The sequence below is a fragment of the Lissotriton helveticus genome, chromosome 8, assembly GCF_964261635.1.
Source record: "Lissotriton helveticus chromosome 8, aLisHel1.1, whole genome shotgun sequence".
Classification (NCBI taxonomy): Eukaryota; Metazoa; Chordata; class Amphibia; order Caudata; family Salamandridae; genus Lissotriton; species Lissotriton helveticus.
Genome location: NC_136069.1, coordinates 325,401,899 through 325,419,217, shown reverse-complemented (window position 1 = coordinate 325,419,217; position 17,319 = coordinate 325,401,899). Strand labels below are relative to the sequence as shown.

Genomic DNA, 17,319 nt, shown 5'->3' with positions numbered 1-17,319 from the left:
CACCACTTATCAATATGTAATGCATTGTTGTTAGAACTGGAATCTTTTGGCGTGTCCTATGTCTTTTTGCTTTCTGACCTGGTTTTGACTCTGTTTTTGCTGGTTTAGTGTCTTTGCATACTTTCTCACTGCTGTCCAGTGTTAACGTTCAAGTGCTCCTATTGTAAATTGTAGTATGGATTGGGGTTTCCATGATTGGCATATTTGATTTACTGGTAAGTCCCTAGTAAAGTGCACTGAGAGTGCCAGGGCCTGTAAATCAAATGCTGCTAGTGGGCCTGCAGCACTGATGGTGACACCCACGCAAGCAGCCTTTCAAAGGGTTCTCATACCTGCCACTGCAGTGTCTGTGTGTTGTTTTTCCTGCCATGTTGACTTGGCAAGTGCACCCACTTGCCAAGCCCTAACCTTCCCATTTATTACATGCGAGTCACCCCGAAGGTAGGCCAAAGTTACCCCTGTTGGCAGGGTGTGGTGTATTTAAAAGGTAGGACATGTACTGGTGTGTGTGACATGTCCTGATAATGAAAGACAATATATATTTTTTTTTCACTATTGAAATGCTCTCTGTCCCATAGGATAGAATGGGAAGTACTGGGTGACATTTTACAAGTATATCTTCCAATTGGGACAAGATAGAGAATGGAGTTTAGTATGCCTGAACTCAGAAAGTCGAAATGCATCTTTTAGTAAAGATGGTTTTTATGTTCTGTGTTTGAAAATACCACTTTTTAGAAAGTAGGTATTTTATTGCTTAGCCACCCTGTGTGCCTCTGCTGGGTTGTGGATTGACAGTCTGGCTTTGGAGTGACAGGGGCTGGGAATGTGCATTCTCTTCAGACAGCCACTTGATGGTCGAGGCGATTCCCGCCTTTCCTGGATGAGTCAGGGCTGAGCTGAATAGACCTGGGCTGCATTTAGAGTACTGGGTGGGGGGGGGGGGGTGATTTCCTTGTACCGGAATGGGCCTGGTCTGCCTTGGACAATGCTGTCTCCACCTCCTGCCAGTAAGCTGGGCCAGAGGACCAAACTGATTTGGACTGAGCCCAGACACTCTCTGGCCAAGAGACTAAGAGAAATTGAGTATAAATATTAGGGACCAGACCCCAGAACTTAAAAACTCACTTGGATCAAGGAACCTGCCAAGAAGAAGATCTGGAAGAACTGCTAGGAGGAGTCTTGCCCCTTTGCTGTGTTGCTGCTTTGCTGGGTTGGCCTGCAGTCACTGATTGTGCCTTGGGCAGTGAAAGGTCTGAACTGAACTTTCTTCACTTGTCACCGAGTATCTCCATGGGCTTGAAATAGAGTTTGCCTCCTGTTCATAGGGTCTCAGGGACAGCAAAGACTCCACTTACCTCTGGGTGCAGCCTCTGGAACCATGGATTTCAGTTGTCACAGAGGGGGAAAGCAGCCGACACTGTCACCACTGCTGGCTCTGTGACGTGAAAGCGCCGCAGAAGGCACAGCTGCACTTTACACCGCAACCCTGGTCTCTCTGACGACGACCACCACTGCCGCCACTGAGCCTCTGCTTGCACCGTGACCTGTGGGCACCACACTCCGCACCGCCTCGCTTCACTCTGCCACCCTAGTCTCACCGACGTTGCTGCACACTGACCTTGACACTCGTGACTGCACCGTGGTTTGGGGGCAGCGCTTGTATGTTACACAACGCAATGTGCATTCTCTTCAGACAGTCACTGGGGGGGTCAAGGTGTTTCCTACCTTTCCTGGATAAGTCAGTGCTGAGCTGAATAAACCAGGGCTGCATTTAGCGAGTTGGGAGGAGATTCCTTTGCACCTGAATGGGCCTGGTCTGCCTTGGACAATGCAGTCTCCACCTCCTGCCAGGAAGCTGGGCCAGAGAGGACCAAACTGGTTTGGACTGAGACCAGACACACACTGCCCAAGAGACAAAGAGGAACTGAGTATAAATATTTTGGCCCAGACCCCAGAACTTTAGAACTCGGATCAAGGAACCTGCCAAGAAGAAGGGCTGACAGAAGGGCTGGGAGGAGTACTACCCCTTTGCTGTGTTGTCGCTTTGCTGGGTTGGCCTGCAGACGCTGCTTCTGCCTTGGACAGTGAAGGGTCTGGACCGAACTTTCTTCACTTGCCGCTGAGTATCTACAAGGGCATGAAATCGAGCTTGCCTCCTGTTCACAAAGTCTCAGGGACCGCAAAGACCTCACTTACCTCTGGGTACTGCCTCTGGAACCGTGGGTTTCAGTTGCCACAGAGGGGGAAAGCAGCTGACAACGCTGCTGGCTTTGTGTCCTGAAGGCACAGCAGAAGGTACCGCCACACTTCGCACCGCAACCCCGGTCTCACCGACGACGACCACCACCACCACCGAGCCTTTGCTTGCACCGTGACCTGTGGGCACCGCACTCCGCCCTGCCTTGCTTCACTCCGCTGCCCTGGACTCACCAATGATGTCGCTGCTCTCTGACCTCAACACCTGTGACTGCACTGTGGTTTGTGGGCACCGCTTGTAAGTCGCACGACGCACCGCCCCATCCCACACCGCAGTCTGGGCCAACAGAAGCCAGCTCCCATCAACCGGCATTGCCGCTTGCACCGTGACCTGTCAGCACCGCAACAAGCTCCGCCTGCTTTGCAGCGTAGCCCTGGTCTCAGCGATGCCACTGGACGACCGTCACTGAGCTGCTGCCTGCTCCGCAACTTGAGGGCACCGCAAGCCGCTCCGCGATGGTTGCTGTGACCGGTCCGCACTGATGCAGTCGGCCGGAACTGTTGGATTCTTTTGTTTTCACCACCGGCTTTAAGGAACTGCATTTTAAAATCATTCATACAAAGTGCATATTTTTGATTACTGTATGTTGGTCTTTTAGCGTTTCGGTCTTGTTTGCAGAATATTGTTTATTTTTCTTAAACTGGTGTGGTGTCCTTTTGTACTGTTTTCAAGGTATTACTGTGTGTTATGTGCAAATGCTTTACACATTGCCTCTGAGATAAGCCTGACTGCTTGTGCCAAGCTACCAAGTGGGTGAGCAGGAGTTATATTATAAGTGAATCCCCCTTATCTTGACTAGAAGGAACGGTCCCTATTTGGACAAAAGTGCAAACCATTGCCAACTAGACTCCCCATTTCTAACAATAATTATACACCGACCCCTGAGACGCAGTGCTTTGCTGCAAGAAAACCTTTTTGATTTCCTTATGTTATTATCAGCTGATGAAGAACTAACTAAGGCAGCTTTAATTTCAACACGGATCCCAGTGGAGCAGACTAAGCTGCATGGCCTCCCTGATGGAGTTTCAACAAATGTCCGAAGGACCTACACGTATTGAGGACAAACTTTGGAGAAGATTTTCATTGAAAAAAATTGCTGCCATCTACAATCTCAAGGCCTAGTCGCTTACACACATGGTCAAATCAACTTGCCCTGATATGTTTTATCCCTCCAGTCTTTCTTAGGGCCACTTAGGGTCCCAAAAGAATGGAGGGAGAGGGGACCAGCTTGCAGGTCTTCACTCCGCTACTATCCTCAACATCACTATCACTATGTTGTGATACCCAATTTAGTGAAATTTCTCAAATATACAGGAAAAGTAGCCGTGCTGTCTGCTGGTTAAGTTATTAAGCAGCAATTGCATCAAAACAGTTGATTCTCCTGAAAGTTGGAACAATTAAAACAAGACATGGGCCCTAGAAAGAAAGGGGAAGAGACATTATTTCTAGCACAACAAAGCCACTTATAAGATCAAATTTCGTTTTTTAAATTTTTTTATTTTTATTTATTATTGAGACCGGACATTTAGCAATGCAGATTCCTTCTTACACAACAGAATTGGTTATTAATACAGAATAACAAACAGAGTCATTAAACAAAATAGGTAAAAGGTACAACAAAACATTCCTTGAAATTGAAAATAAGGAAAGCAGTACAGAAAAAGAGAAATAGAAGATGACAATACGGCAATAAAGTTGGTATTCCATTATCCAACCCATTCCGCCACCGGCGCCCAAATCCTGGTTGCCAGTTGCCGCCTCCTTCCCCCTGTACATGAAAAAACAGAAAATTCTAGCCGGTGTATAGCTAACAATCTTGCTCGCCACTGCACAAAAGTTGGAGCTTCCGGAGAAAGCCACTGAGATGTTATACACAAACGGACCTGCGACATTGCAATAAATATAAGGGCTAATTTATATAAGGAGATACTGCCTGCTAGACTGTTACCAACCTCAACCCCAAATATCACAAGTGCCGGGGTCAATGCACATCTAAGTGTAGCATTGATAAAACGCTCAATATCTTCTAGAAACCCACCAAGGGATGGGCAGGAATGAAACATATATAATATATAAGATCAAATTTCGAATATATTGTGATGTAATCACCACTACGAAACGGAGCTCATTGTGAGAAAAAATACTGGATAGAGACTATTCCAGAACACGATTGTACCAATCAGTAAAAATATATCCTGAACTCCCAAGCACCTACTCTCACTAGAGCTTCCTTGCAGGTACTCTGTGACCTGATCAACCATCACTTTCAGGAGAAAGCCAACCAAAGTCATGCATATAAGACACAAGCCTTAATTGACTGATGAGCCAGAAGGAGGTCCAAGATACTATACAAGCAAGAATTTTTGATGTCCAACGTTTTCCTTGAAAGATATTGGTATGGTAATGAAGAATAAAATTAAAGGAAAAATACTTGCCAATAAATATCGCTCCAGAATCCTGAATTATTTGCTCCTCGGTTCATGTCCATCATAATGCATTGTTCTGGATACATTGACGCAAGCCATCTTTAGGCTCTTGTTGAAAAAAAACCTACCTTGTATCTTTGAGACCCTAGCGCAGACCGCCTGCCCATTATAAGTAAAATAATGAACACAACTTTCCCAAAACTCCTTTAATCACATTTAAAACTGTATTGGGATCTATATAGGTTTAGGGGGTAAATATGGAACAGACTGTGTTGATAGATGCAGTTTACCAGTTGCTAAAAATCACTGATCAAGGAGACTTTGGCTTGTTTATATTGCTGGAACTTTCTGTGACATTTGAAATGGTGGACCATGAGATCTCGGTCGAGCAGTTGTCAAAAATCGCAGTCGTGAGCACCCATGCCACGAATTGGATTACTCCGTCCTTCAAGGGATAGGGCCGATCGTACAATCAGATCTTTTAAATCTTTTGCTTCTGTCCTCTCACCTGGGGTCCCTCCGTGTTCACTTTCATCACTATGCTAGTTTATGTCTATCTGAAACCCTTAAAGAATTTTTAATGAAATGCAGATTGAAATGCCAAATGTAGGCTGATGATGCAGAACTCCGGGAAAGACTTGTAGAAAAATCAAACTAGATATGATGTCCCTGATGTTCAAAAGAAATCAATTTGTGGATGAAGCGTAACACCATGTAACTCAAGTAGATCCAAATTGAGGTCTTGTTAGTCAGAAATTCAGAATTTCAAATATGGGCAAACTGTCTTCCCACCTATTTCCTTTCTTCAGTTGCTAGGACAATTAAAGGAAATAAAGAAAAAGCTTTGGCTGTTGATTATATGAAAAGTCTAGGCTGAATACACTACAAGAAATGTAAGATTATATCTGAGCTTCAAAATAATCATATAAAATGCTTAATTTGAGCAGGTGTTTGCAGATGGTGCTTACCGGCACTCCTGTTTGAAGACCGTCACTTATGTTTTCAGTTCAGACTTAGACCCAGATAAATAAAAAGAAAAACACAAAAGGGATAGAGGATGAAGAGAGAGGCTGAAAACAGTGACAAAGAAGGAATGCAACGGTAAAAATTAAACCTGAAAGAGTGATAAAATGTGGTAGGATGTGTCATTTGGTGGATGATCGAGGCATGAGGTGGAATCAACACTATGCAGCCTTGCTACTTGACACCCCTGACATTCGATAGTGTTGGCCATGGCCTTCTGCTCAAAACTTAGGCCCTTATTCGTTTATAAATTAGCACTGATCGGACTGTATACAACATCTAAGTTATATAGGGATTTTGATCCCGTCAGTGGTAATTCTTGATTGAACTATGGCAACTCCCTATATTTTGGGATTTCCAAAGATAAACTTGCAATCGTCCAAAATGGCCAGAACATGACACCCCCTGAATGTCCTTATAATAGTGTTGCTAATGATGATATAGGAATGAAAACCTTTTTCATAGTATCTACAAGTAGGTTGTCCGAAAGGAGGTGCATCCTGCTTTTGCATCTTGCCTTAATGTCTTGCCCTTATACCTTGCATATTTCCTTTATCACTGTAGTCCGGCACTGTAATTGCATCCGAATACACTTATTTATTTATTTAGAAGAAGTCTTTCTTCCCTCGTCGTGGACTACCACAGAATTTAATAAATGACAACCTTTTCCTTGATCACCGGTGGCTTGCTAAGCAATGCTGTGTGCCCAAAATCCTTGTATCATCTTACTCTCCAGGAATATATATGTGATCATTTTGCAGAAACCATTCTTTACAGGTCTTTAACCCTCTGACCCTAGAATATGTGTGTTTGCCTGTGAGGGCCTCGGATAGTTTTGGTATGTGCATTAATTTCTGTTACTGCACAAATCTGAGTTCTGTGTACTGCGATAAACACCGCATTTCCAGCATTGTCCCTAGGAACATTTCGCCAGGCCAAATTCTCAATATTTACTAGGGAAAAAGGCCAGGTAAATACTGGGGCATACAAAGTTTGGTGCAGTAAGCACCAAAATCCCCATACAATACTCTGTTTTTCAAGGGCAAAACTCAGAATCCGCAATTATTGCCACACACAATAACACCTCACTGCTGGATTTTATCGGTTGCGATCATTATTGCGCAGGACACCAGGGTACTCATAATTGAGGCCATAGGACATACAGTTGAATGCAGCTCCAGTCAGTCAACTTTATTTGGGTGACCGATGATTGAAATGAAAGGGGCATTTTACAAGACTCACTGCTGCACAGGCATGTATAACTCGATTCATACTGCCTGTATTTTCATGCTCATTTTATTTTGCAGATACTGATTCTAGAACTGGGATCAGCAATGTTTATTTTCTTTAGATTCAGCTTAAAATAAGAGTTTTGGTTTTGTTTTTTTAAATTACATTGAAGCATTAATTTGTAGTTGAACTGGACTTAGAATAGTGATTGATTTAATTAGAGTTGTGCAATCAATCCAACTCGGTTTCTTATGCCTGCTTTCTAAATGGCTATGTTCGAGTTTGATGTGCTCTTTTGGTGCCTTTCATCTTGGTGGAGACATCGATAAAAAATGGAAGCAGCCCAGAGGTTTTTATGGTCTGGCTTGACAGCACAGTTGTTGCCAGAAGTTGGATCAGGGAGGGTCAGTGGCAGTGATCCTCTTTGATCTGAGCGCCGCCTTTGATACGGTAAACCATAAGATTCTTTTACACCGTCTCCTCGACTTGGGGATATCGGGAGAAGCCCTGGCCTGGTTCAGGTCCTTTTTAAGTGATCGTACGTTCCAGGTCTTTGAAGGCACTTCGGTCTCCTCTAGCAAGCCACTGGGATGTGGGGTGCCGCAGGGCTCTTCATTGAGCCCTACGCTTTTTAATGCATACATGAGCCCGCTGGCTGGGATTGTGCGTCCGCATGGCATTAACATCATTACCTATGCGGACGACACCCAGCTAGTGGTCTCCCTTGTGCAAGAAAGCAGCCCACCCCCACAGTCCAATTTAACAACATGCCTGGAACAGGTCAAGAGCTGGATGACGAAGTCCTGCTTGAAGCTCAATGATGACAAAACAGAGCTCATGCTCCTAGGCCCCTCAGCCCCTTCTACCTTGGAGCTGTTATGGCCTCTGAGTATGGGCACAGCTCCCACCCCCAGAGACAATATCAAAAGCCTGGGGGTGTGGATGGACAAATCATTGACCTTCGACATGCAGGCAACTAAAGTTTCAGCGACCTGTTTTGGCTTCTTGAGGATGATTAAAAGTACATGTTTTCATTGGACAGAAGTTGTGTGCTTCCACAACAATTGCTTGCCATCCACACAGCTGTGATCATTCTGTTTATCTATCCAGCTGCCTGAGCTTGAGCTTTCGGGGGTACACACATGCCATTGTAATGCTATTAAAGTGTCCTATATAATTAGATAATTTATGGTGTTTTTCTCTGGCAGAAGCACAGATGGGCAGAGGGTAGTGAGTGTCCCTTGCGAGATCTTGCTAGCAAAAAGCTAGTGAAATTTATTTTTTGGGTGAAAAAGCAATTTGTTGCTGTAAACATAGTCTGTATGTTCTGCCTCTTCCTCCCTCCCTCGAAAACTCTGAATACATAACTTATCAATGGAACCAGTAAATGCCCGACCCCAGTGTAAAGCACTTAACTGGATGCAATTAAGTGCTGTTCCGTGAATCTCGGTACCGGGGCCTAGAGGTACACCCCATTTGTGAGAATGTTTGTAAATCTGGATAACTGTTTTTAAAGAATTTTTACATAAAATGCGCATCCTTGAGTGAGGCTGACTTTGTTTTGTTTTATCTCCTCAGGTGCGAGAAGCTGCGTACAAGATTTTCCTTTACCCTAATGCCAACCAGCTTAAGTGCCTTGAGGAACTGCTCGGCAGCCGGCATCTTTTGGCTCAGCTGGTTGGCTATCCCACCTTTGGGCACCGGGCCTTGCAAGGAACAATGGCTAAAACCCCAGGTAAAATGGCCAAGCACAACAAGACTAGTAAGCATTGTTGAGATGATAATGATGTCATAACTATACTTGGACGTACCATATTGTTTGATTCCAGCTCACCATGATCTTTGCACTCAAAAGATGGTGCTTCACTGTAAAGAAAATATTTGCAGAAACATTCACCTTGACTCAACAGCTATTCCAATTGCCAGCTTAAATATTAGCAACAAAATACTATGTCAACTTAAACCCATAAGAGAAGAGCATGCAAATGTATCAGCAGAAGTAATTATGGCACATCATTCGGTGGGTGGTTATACTTTGAAAGGATTTTCACCGCATTTCCCAAATCAATTTTTTTTAATTCTGCAATATAGCACTGTAATGCCAAATCCCAGGAGGCTGGTGAGGTAAGAAAGTGAAAAGTGGGTGAAGCAAGGGGGGACACACAAGAAACATTTGCTATAACATCATATAAGGGAGGTTTAATTTGAGCTAGAGCTCTTCTCTTTGTCTGATTTTCAATGAAGTATAAATTGATCATGAATGCTTTCCTCCCATAAAGCTCCAAATGTAAACGTCTCCTCCTGTTTACTTAACAGTTCTTTCATACTCCACAATTTACATCTTCTTTCTGCACCCGTCTACCAAACTGAAATCTTTCAAGAATTGGGCTGACTCTAGGTAGATAAGGATAGTCCAATTTCTGCAAGACTATTTCTTGCACATTAAATCCCTGAGCAGCTCCAGCCATAAAGTTTTTTTCAACATATGCTAAACTTCTGTCCCTAAAAAATGAGGTAAAAGTGCCAACTTCCTCTCAGGACCAAGAGTAGTGCCTCAAACACGAGCATAGTTCCTGAATTCTTTTTTCTACTTATTCTACTTAATCCAGGTTAACCAGGATGAGGTAAGAAAAACGGTGTCAGAGTAACATTTTGCATTTTGAATGTCAGATAAAAGCAAGAAAGCCGCTTTTGGCGAAATCTGTAGAACTAGCCTATCAGTGATGTTGTAAATCTGTTGATTAGAAGGAGGGAACAAACCATAAAAAAACTGTTTTCCAAAAATGACCTGTCCCACCGTACATAAATGCTGAGATTCAGTTATGGTCTCTTCCTTTCCCACAGAGCATATAAGAAAACCACAAAATAAGCAGTAGACACTCACCACTGTACCGTTGCTGTTCAGTCTAAACATACTGCACCTACTAAGATCAAATGCAAAACCACACTAAGTCAATTCAAGAATGCATGTATACCCTACCCAAGGTACTCCGACATCATTACTGCATGAATCCGCAGCAGTCGGTGCGCACACTGTGAGGCTCCTTATACAACTGACATGGCCAAGACATCCTCATTGTTGCTGCGTGTGATATTTTCATGTGGCGCACATGTCGACACTTCTGACGCTTGTTGACATAGAACGCATGCACTGCAATCACAACAGTCCATACCGCCCCTTCCATGAGACGCATGCGTTGCGTTTGAAAACAGGCCCTATGTGTTTTATCAAAAATCTGATGCTGGCACGGACCCAGAAACCTTTCACAATTCCCTTGCACTTAGCGAGTGGTTTGGCTGCACAGTGGTAATCACTGATCCAACAGGAATTTGCATTGTAGAGATCTCCACGAAGTATCGTGGAATCTTGCTGCTTGTTCTTTATAATTAACAACAAGGGCCCCATGACAATGGATCCCTTCCAGATACAGCTCATAAAGCTTTATTCGATTTTTACAATCATAAAAGCAATGTGCAAAAACAGCAAATACATCAGATACCCACTATAAAACATATGTCAAGATATATATGTATGCACAACCCCATGAATAAGAAACAACAATTAAAACCATTAAAACCACAGGTTAAAAAATAAAACATTAAAAACATGTACACATACCACATCATAAAAGGTTATTAGTTCTAATCAAAGACATTGTGCAATTAGGCGAGCCCTCAAAATCCATGCCCAGCCTAAAAATTTCGCCATAGCTAATGCAATGGGTAGTGAGGTATCGGTACGCAAAATTCGTTCGGCCTCCGCCGCCACCCTTGTGCCTAGGAGCCTGCAGATTGGTATCAACCAGGCCCGACGTGGGGCAGCGTAAGTATCGCAAACAAAAAGGATATGTGCCGTAGACTCAATAATGGCACTGCATACCGGACACCCAGTTAACGAATGAGATGACCATTTCATCGTGAAAGATCTTACAGGGAGTGTCCCCACCCTGTACTGAAAGTACAATTTGCGATCCTTAGGTTTGGTGATTGCGTCCCAATATGGTTCCAGCCTTGGGGCCACTTTATGATCCATAAACCGGCTAGCAAGGGAAGTAGACACTTGTTGTCTTGCGTTTTTTACTAGAAGCAATTCCCAGTACTTAGCCTTCAACACGGCTTTCGATGGAAAAATAGAATTTGCAGGATCATGATGAGATCAGTCGTGTTGAAGTGAAATCCTCGTGACTCATCAGCCCGAAGCCAGTGAAACGTGGGTGAAGTAAGGAGGGACACATATGAAACAGTGAGTGTAGGTTTAATCACATGAGCTACAAACTGCAGCTGCCAAAACAGCCTTACCATGGAACTCTGAATGCTTAGGTCACAGAGTTCCAGAATGCTGGTTACAAGCCCAGCATATACACTACAGGAAGATAACTGCAGGTATCTAAGTGTGGAAAAGTCAGAACCTTTGGTTTTCAAGTTCATTTGTTGCAGGAAAGTCAACCACTCCATCCTGACCATTATTGTTGTTCTGTGGCTTTAGGCAACTTGAAGTACACCACCATGCTATAGGTGGAGCGGAACAGAAGAGTATCAAAGCCTTGCCTGAACCTTTTTGTAGAGGTATGTCAGGAGTGAATTTCAGAGGATCTAGCTAGGTGCATTTATTGCCAAGGTGGGTTTATTTCCCTAGAAACATTCTGTAATGATCAAGTCCACAAGTGATCATGTAGTTTAAAGATGGTTTATTTCAGGATAGTTACAAGATGATAAGTAGATAGTAACAAGACCACAGGAAGACCCAGGGAGACCCAGGAAGACCCAGGAAGACCCCACCAGGAGCAGCCAGCATGCTGCTCAGCCCAGCCAACTGTCATAACTCTCTGCAGATTCTCAACATTCTGACAGCATCATCACATTAACATTCCACTGGTGGATGAATTGCATTGCATTAGCATTAGCAGGATATTACATATCCCCCTTTCTTATACGGGAAAACAAAAAGCTAGAAACAGAAAACAAGAACCTGAGACAGTGAAAGCAAAATGATTATGCAAAAGGAAAAACAATACTGAGAAAACAGCCAACAAAAGAAGAGCAATGCGAGAACAACATCGCAAGAAGAAAAATCAAGAAACAAAGAAGAAAGGAAACCAAACATAGAAACCATCCTCCCTTCTTACACAACAGAAAAGAAGAAAAAACAACAACGTCAGAGAAAAGGATAAACGAAAGCACAAGAGACTGCCCGAAAGCACGCCCACTGGCCAGAACAGGAATGAATGGAGGCTGAAAATGGAAAACTAACAGAACACAGTCCTACAGGCTGCGACGGACGCAGAGAAAGGAAACACAACAGAAAAGCAGAGGAAAGTCGAAAATCCACAAGAGACACGAGAAGAAGACCTCAGAAGGAAAACAGAAAAGAAGAAACAAACAAAGAAGATGAGGAAAAATAAGGGTGATTCCCCATCTAAACACCATATTGTTTCGCAATTACCAAAATGTAATGCAAAGATAACAGTGCAAAATAGCAATAAAATTACAATATAAACGGAACATACTTAGCAATTAAAGCGTGAAATGCACTCAAATAAGATAAACACGTAGGCTAAATATGTGAACTCGAATGCATGGGTGAGAACCATGACTAATCTCTTGGGATAGATATGCATTGTGCACAAAACTGCAAATACTCCCCCTACACACCCAATGTAGAGTAAAGATATACGTTTGAAAACAAACTTTGTGTGGAAATTCCACACCGTGCACTGTAGTAATGTAACTGCGTTAATGCAGCACATATGAGTAGGTACTCATGACATATTCCAAACAGTGAAAGGAATATTTGGGTAAGAACCCATGCTAATGCAAGAGGACTGTAACCTTTGCATAATTCCCCTGAAAAAAGGTAGAACTGACAGTGTTTGGGTAGGGACCCATGACCAATCTCTTGGATAAGAGATGTGAAAGTAGCAGGTTCTTTTGAAGATCGTCGCCAAATTGTAATGATCAAGTCCACAAGTGATCATGTAGTTTAAAGATGGTTTATTTCAGGATAGTTACAAGATGATAAGTAGATAGTAACAAGACCACAGGAAGACCCAGGAAGACCCCACCAGGAGCAGCCAGCATGCTGCTCAGCCCAGCCAACTGTCATAACTCTCTGCAGATTCTCAACATTCTGACAGCATCATCACATTAACATTCCACTGGTGGATGAATGGCATTGCATTAGCATTAGCAGGATAGTACACATTCCAATTCCAGAGGATGCAGGTGGTGTTTGTTTTGAGATGCTGACCTTGGATTTTTGATTGATTGGTTAACAGAGTATGGCTCATAAGAGTTTCTGCATGAAGCAATGTGCTTTGAAGTTTAATCATACCTGATTGAGAGCCAATGCACTGCAGTCATGGAAGGGGAATTTGTAATGATCTTTTTGGGCAGAAGATGCATGTTCTTTTTAAAATACACATTTTATTGATTTTAATACTTTCGACATTGCAAGGAACACAACGAGAACAATCCAATCACCGCATACAGCGCTTTAGTGCTACCTACCAATCGGCCCACAAATCTGTTAGAGGGACACATGTATATCCGCTCTTGTAATCGCGAAATTCTGAGTCTGGCCAGCGCCAGCTGTGGCCCAGGGTCAAGAATGATACCCCTGTAGTCGGCCCATGAACTCCAACCCTGGCTATGCACATAAGGATCTCCCAGCCCATGCACCAGTCAAGAACCTCCCGGCCGGACTCCACTGAGGGTGGATCCCGATCTTTCCAACTATGAGCAATGTATCTTTTGGATAAAGTCAGGCCCAAGCCCAGTAGTGGTTGGCCGTGCTGATGCAGATCTAGGTCAGCTGCGATGTGTAAGAGAGCCAGTTTTGGATCAAAGGGTATGGCTGTCCCTAGTACTACAATCAAGCTAGCAATTACTTGCATCCAGAATGGTTCCACTCTCTCACACGACCATGTGGTGTGTATGAAATCCCCCTCCCGGGTGGTACAATGGAGATAGGCGGGAAGTCTGAAGCCCCCATCTTCCAGATTTTGTGCCTCATAAGGTAGGTCTGGTGGAGAGAATGTGTCGTAAACACTGCTTGTCTTGGGGAGCTCGAAGCCTAGGCCCAGTCCCCGTGCTCCAGGTTGCCCAGAACCCAGTCCCATGCCATTCTGTGGCCACTGGACTCGTCGGACGCATGGGCTTGAGTTCTATAAACCTGTTTCACTTTGTGATCTACCAGGTCACTAAGTATTAGTTTGGCCTCCAGGGGGTTGTTTTCTGGGAGGTTATCAAGATTTCTGACATGGGGGTTCAGGGCATGGCAGAGCTGAAGGTAGCAATGGAGAGCATATTCCATTTGTAATGTTTGATAAGATTTGAGGGTCGTGCCCTCCATTAGGTCTCCCAGAATGGAGATACCAATCAGGTCCCACTTGCGCAATCCCTCTAGCGCCGCTACCTGCGGCATCCAGGAGCCCTTCCACAGCTCTGTCTATTCCACCATTCTAGACTCCCATCCCCAGCGCAAAAGGGTTGTTCTTCCAAAGTCTAAGGACTGTCCTCGTTGCTGGGGACAGCTGCTTTCTCAAATGGCAAATAGGAGAACCCAGGAGCACCAATTTCTCCACGGCCTAGGCAGGATCATTCTCACTAATAATGAATAGGTGTGCTGCTACTTAATACGCCTCAATATTCACGCCCACCGTCTCCCCCATTATAAGAAGATTTGAAGCATTTCACAAGGGTCATGTGAGGAGTACAGCGGTTCTACAGAAAGCTGTCGAGTTTGGAATGAATAAGGTGAATAAATGATCGGGTAAGTCATACTGGTAGTTCTGAAACTGATAGAGGAAACATGGGAGCAAGACCATCTTAAAAATTGTTAGAACAGCCCATGAGGGATGGTGCAAGGGTGGGCCATGTCCGTAAGTCTGAATCCAGCGCTCTCATTAGTGGTTGGATGTTGTGCTTCCATGCCGTGTGTGCTTGTAATGTAATATACACCCTCAGCTAACAGAAGCCCTGTTTTTCTATGTGGAGGTCAGAGGCCCAACGGAGGTCCTGAGGGGAATCTGGAATCGTGAGGGGAATAAAGAAGATATGGCAAGATTGATAAAGAGGTTAGCCATTTCCCTCAAAATGTGCAACATACGCAGTGCCAGAGGCCTGAGGTCTCTTGGTTGGTGAGGAAAATAAAGACGTGATCCGCATACAGGGCTATCCTGTCTGAGGTCCCCTGACCCCATTCAAACACACTTAGCTGGGCATCAATCCGGAACCACTGAGCCAGTGGCTCCATGGTGATGACAAACAAAAGAGGGGACAGTGGTGAGATAGAGGAAGATGGCGGCCGGCTGAGACGCACGGTTGTGAGCTCCGACACACCACCACACAGAACTGCATGTCGCTTTCTCAAAACTCTGCTTGTGAACTAAAGCTTACAAATCGGAAGTAAAAGATGAACCGAGGATTTTTCTTTTTTTAAACTGGGAAAGATTAAGCGACCCTTGAAGAGAAGATTAGCAAGGGGCTACCGGACCTCGTACGAGCACACAAAGCACTGCAAAGACTTTAGCCGACGCCGACACCGGGATAGGTGTAAAAAAAAAAAGCGGCGCCCCCCTATCAGGAAATCATGGCTATCGGATCATCAGGAGGGGAAATCTTACCTGGAAATACGGCTCCGGCTACAGGGGTTTGGACAAAGGTGCTGAAAGCGTCGCAGGTCTGCCGTAGAGCATACCGCCGAATCCTCTTCCGGGGCACAACCGGTAGAATCAGCGCGTCGACAATCGAAGGGCGTGGAGAGCTGCCTGACGCGGAGAGGTCTTCCCTGTTAACAGAAACTGAGTTTACACAGGGGCTGCCGATGAACACTGCATCCAACAAGCCTACAACACAGGAGGCAGATCAAGGATACAGTGTTTCGGCGTCTGCAATCTTCACAAGAGATTTATGTCAGTCGAGTAGGGAAAAACCCAGCTTGGGTCTGGCAGTCAGTAAAAATGAAGATTTAGCGGCTATAGAAATAAAAGGACCTAAATCATTTTCTGTGCGAACTAGTTTACAAAAGGAGACGGAGACGGTGAAAAAACAAGGGCTGAGCAAAGGTACACATTCACAGCGATACCGTGAAGAGGGGGTGCCTGTTATTAACATTGATAGCACTGATAACGTCATATATAACAAGGTTCAAGAGAAAAGTGACCTTTTGAAGCCAGCAAACCCAGAATGTCCTAACTTTGACATAAAGACTAGAAAGCTCGAAAGGAGACTTGATACGCAGTTAGAATTGGAAAAAATACCGGGACTCACTGGTAAATCCTCATATTGCCTCAGAAATCGCCAATTACTAAAACAAAATTACTGTACTACCCAAAAGAAAAGTGTGACTCCTAAAAGCACGAAAAGAAAGCAAAAAGCGCTATCTAACTTTGCAGAGCTGTCAGAAAACATAAAAACAAGGTCCGCAAAACTTAAGAACCAGGGCTCTAATGACTTAAATCACATACAAAAAATTAAAGTGACCCCTTCTTTAAGATCGTACTTCAAAGTACAGCAATCAGTACAAGTAAGAGGAGGCCAATCACGAGTAGAGGTAGAAGTCCAACTCCCACCTGAAAAACCTAACGATCAAAGTCAAACTATTATAACATCTGAAGAGGATCCAGAGGACTTGGAGAAATCAGAGGAAATGGAGGAGCTGAAATCTATTCAGTCAAACCACTCCCCACAAGAAGAACTAATGGAAAAGTTGACTGAGACACCATCTACCTCGGTGAATAGAACTCCTCCTATGAAGTCAATTTCAGATAATATTACTCCTTCTATACAGTCGCAAGCAGAGAAACCCGAACAGCAATCAACACAAGCGGGTAAAGATCTTATGGCAGACTCCATGGCAGATCCCATGCCAGAAAGTCAAATGGGAAAGATGTTGGCAATATTCATGGACAAAATGATGGGAGAGATGAGAGAGAAATTTTCTATCTCTGAAGGGAATCAAAGCAAAATCCAAGAAGCATGTGAAAACTTGGATCAAAAACTAAATGATCTGGCTGAAAGGGTTAATACAGTTGAACTGGAGACTGGAGCACTCAGTAAAAAGATAGACGCAAATCAAAAAGATATAAGGCACTTAAAAGAAAGTGAAAGATCTATCAAGGATAAACTAGAGTCTCTTGAGAATCAAAGCAGAAGGAATAACCTCAGGATGTTAAATGTACCCGATAACCTGGAAGGGACAGACATAAAAACCTTCAGTATCTCTTTACTTGAAGAATTTTTTCCATGGACTAAAGATTGCAACTTAGCAGAAGACATTCAGCGGGTCCACAGAGATCCCTTTAGAAAAAGTAAGGACAGAAAAGCGCCAAGAAAAATTCTAATCAATTTCAAAACCTATACTCTAAAGGAAAAAATTCTAAA

General features: G+C 43.9%; 1 protein-coding gene across 1 annotated transcript in view; it reads left to right on the top strand.

Moving 5' to 3' along the window:
• MIPEP (mitochondrial intermediate peptidase) overlaps positions 1-17,319 on the top strand; it is a 574,688-nt gene that overhangs the window by 121,784 nt on the left and 435,585 nt on the right. Inside the window, exon 7 of the mRNA XM_078657099.1 lies at positions 8,515-8,671. Within this exon, the coding sequence (XP_078513225.1) occupies positions 8,515-8,671 (157 nt within the window). The remainder of the gene's footprint in view (positions 1-8,514; positions 8,672-17,319) is intronic.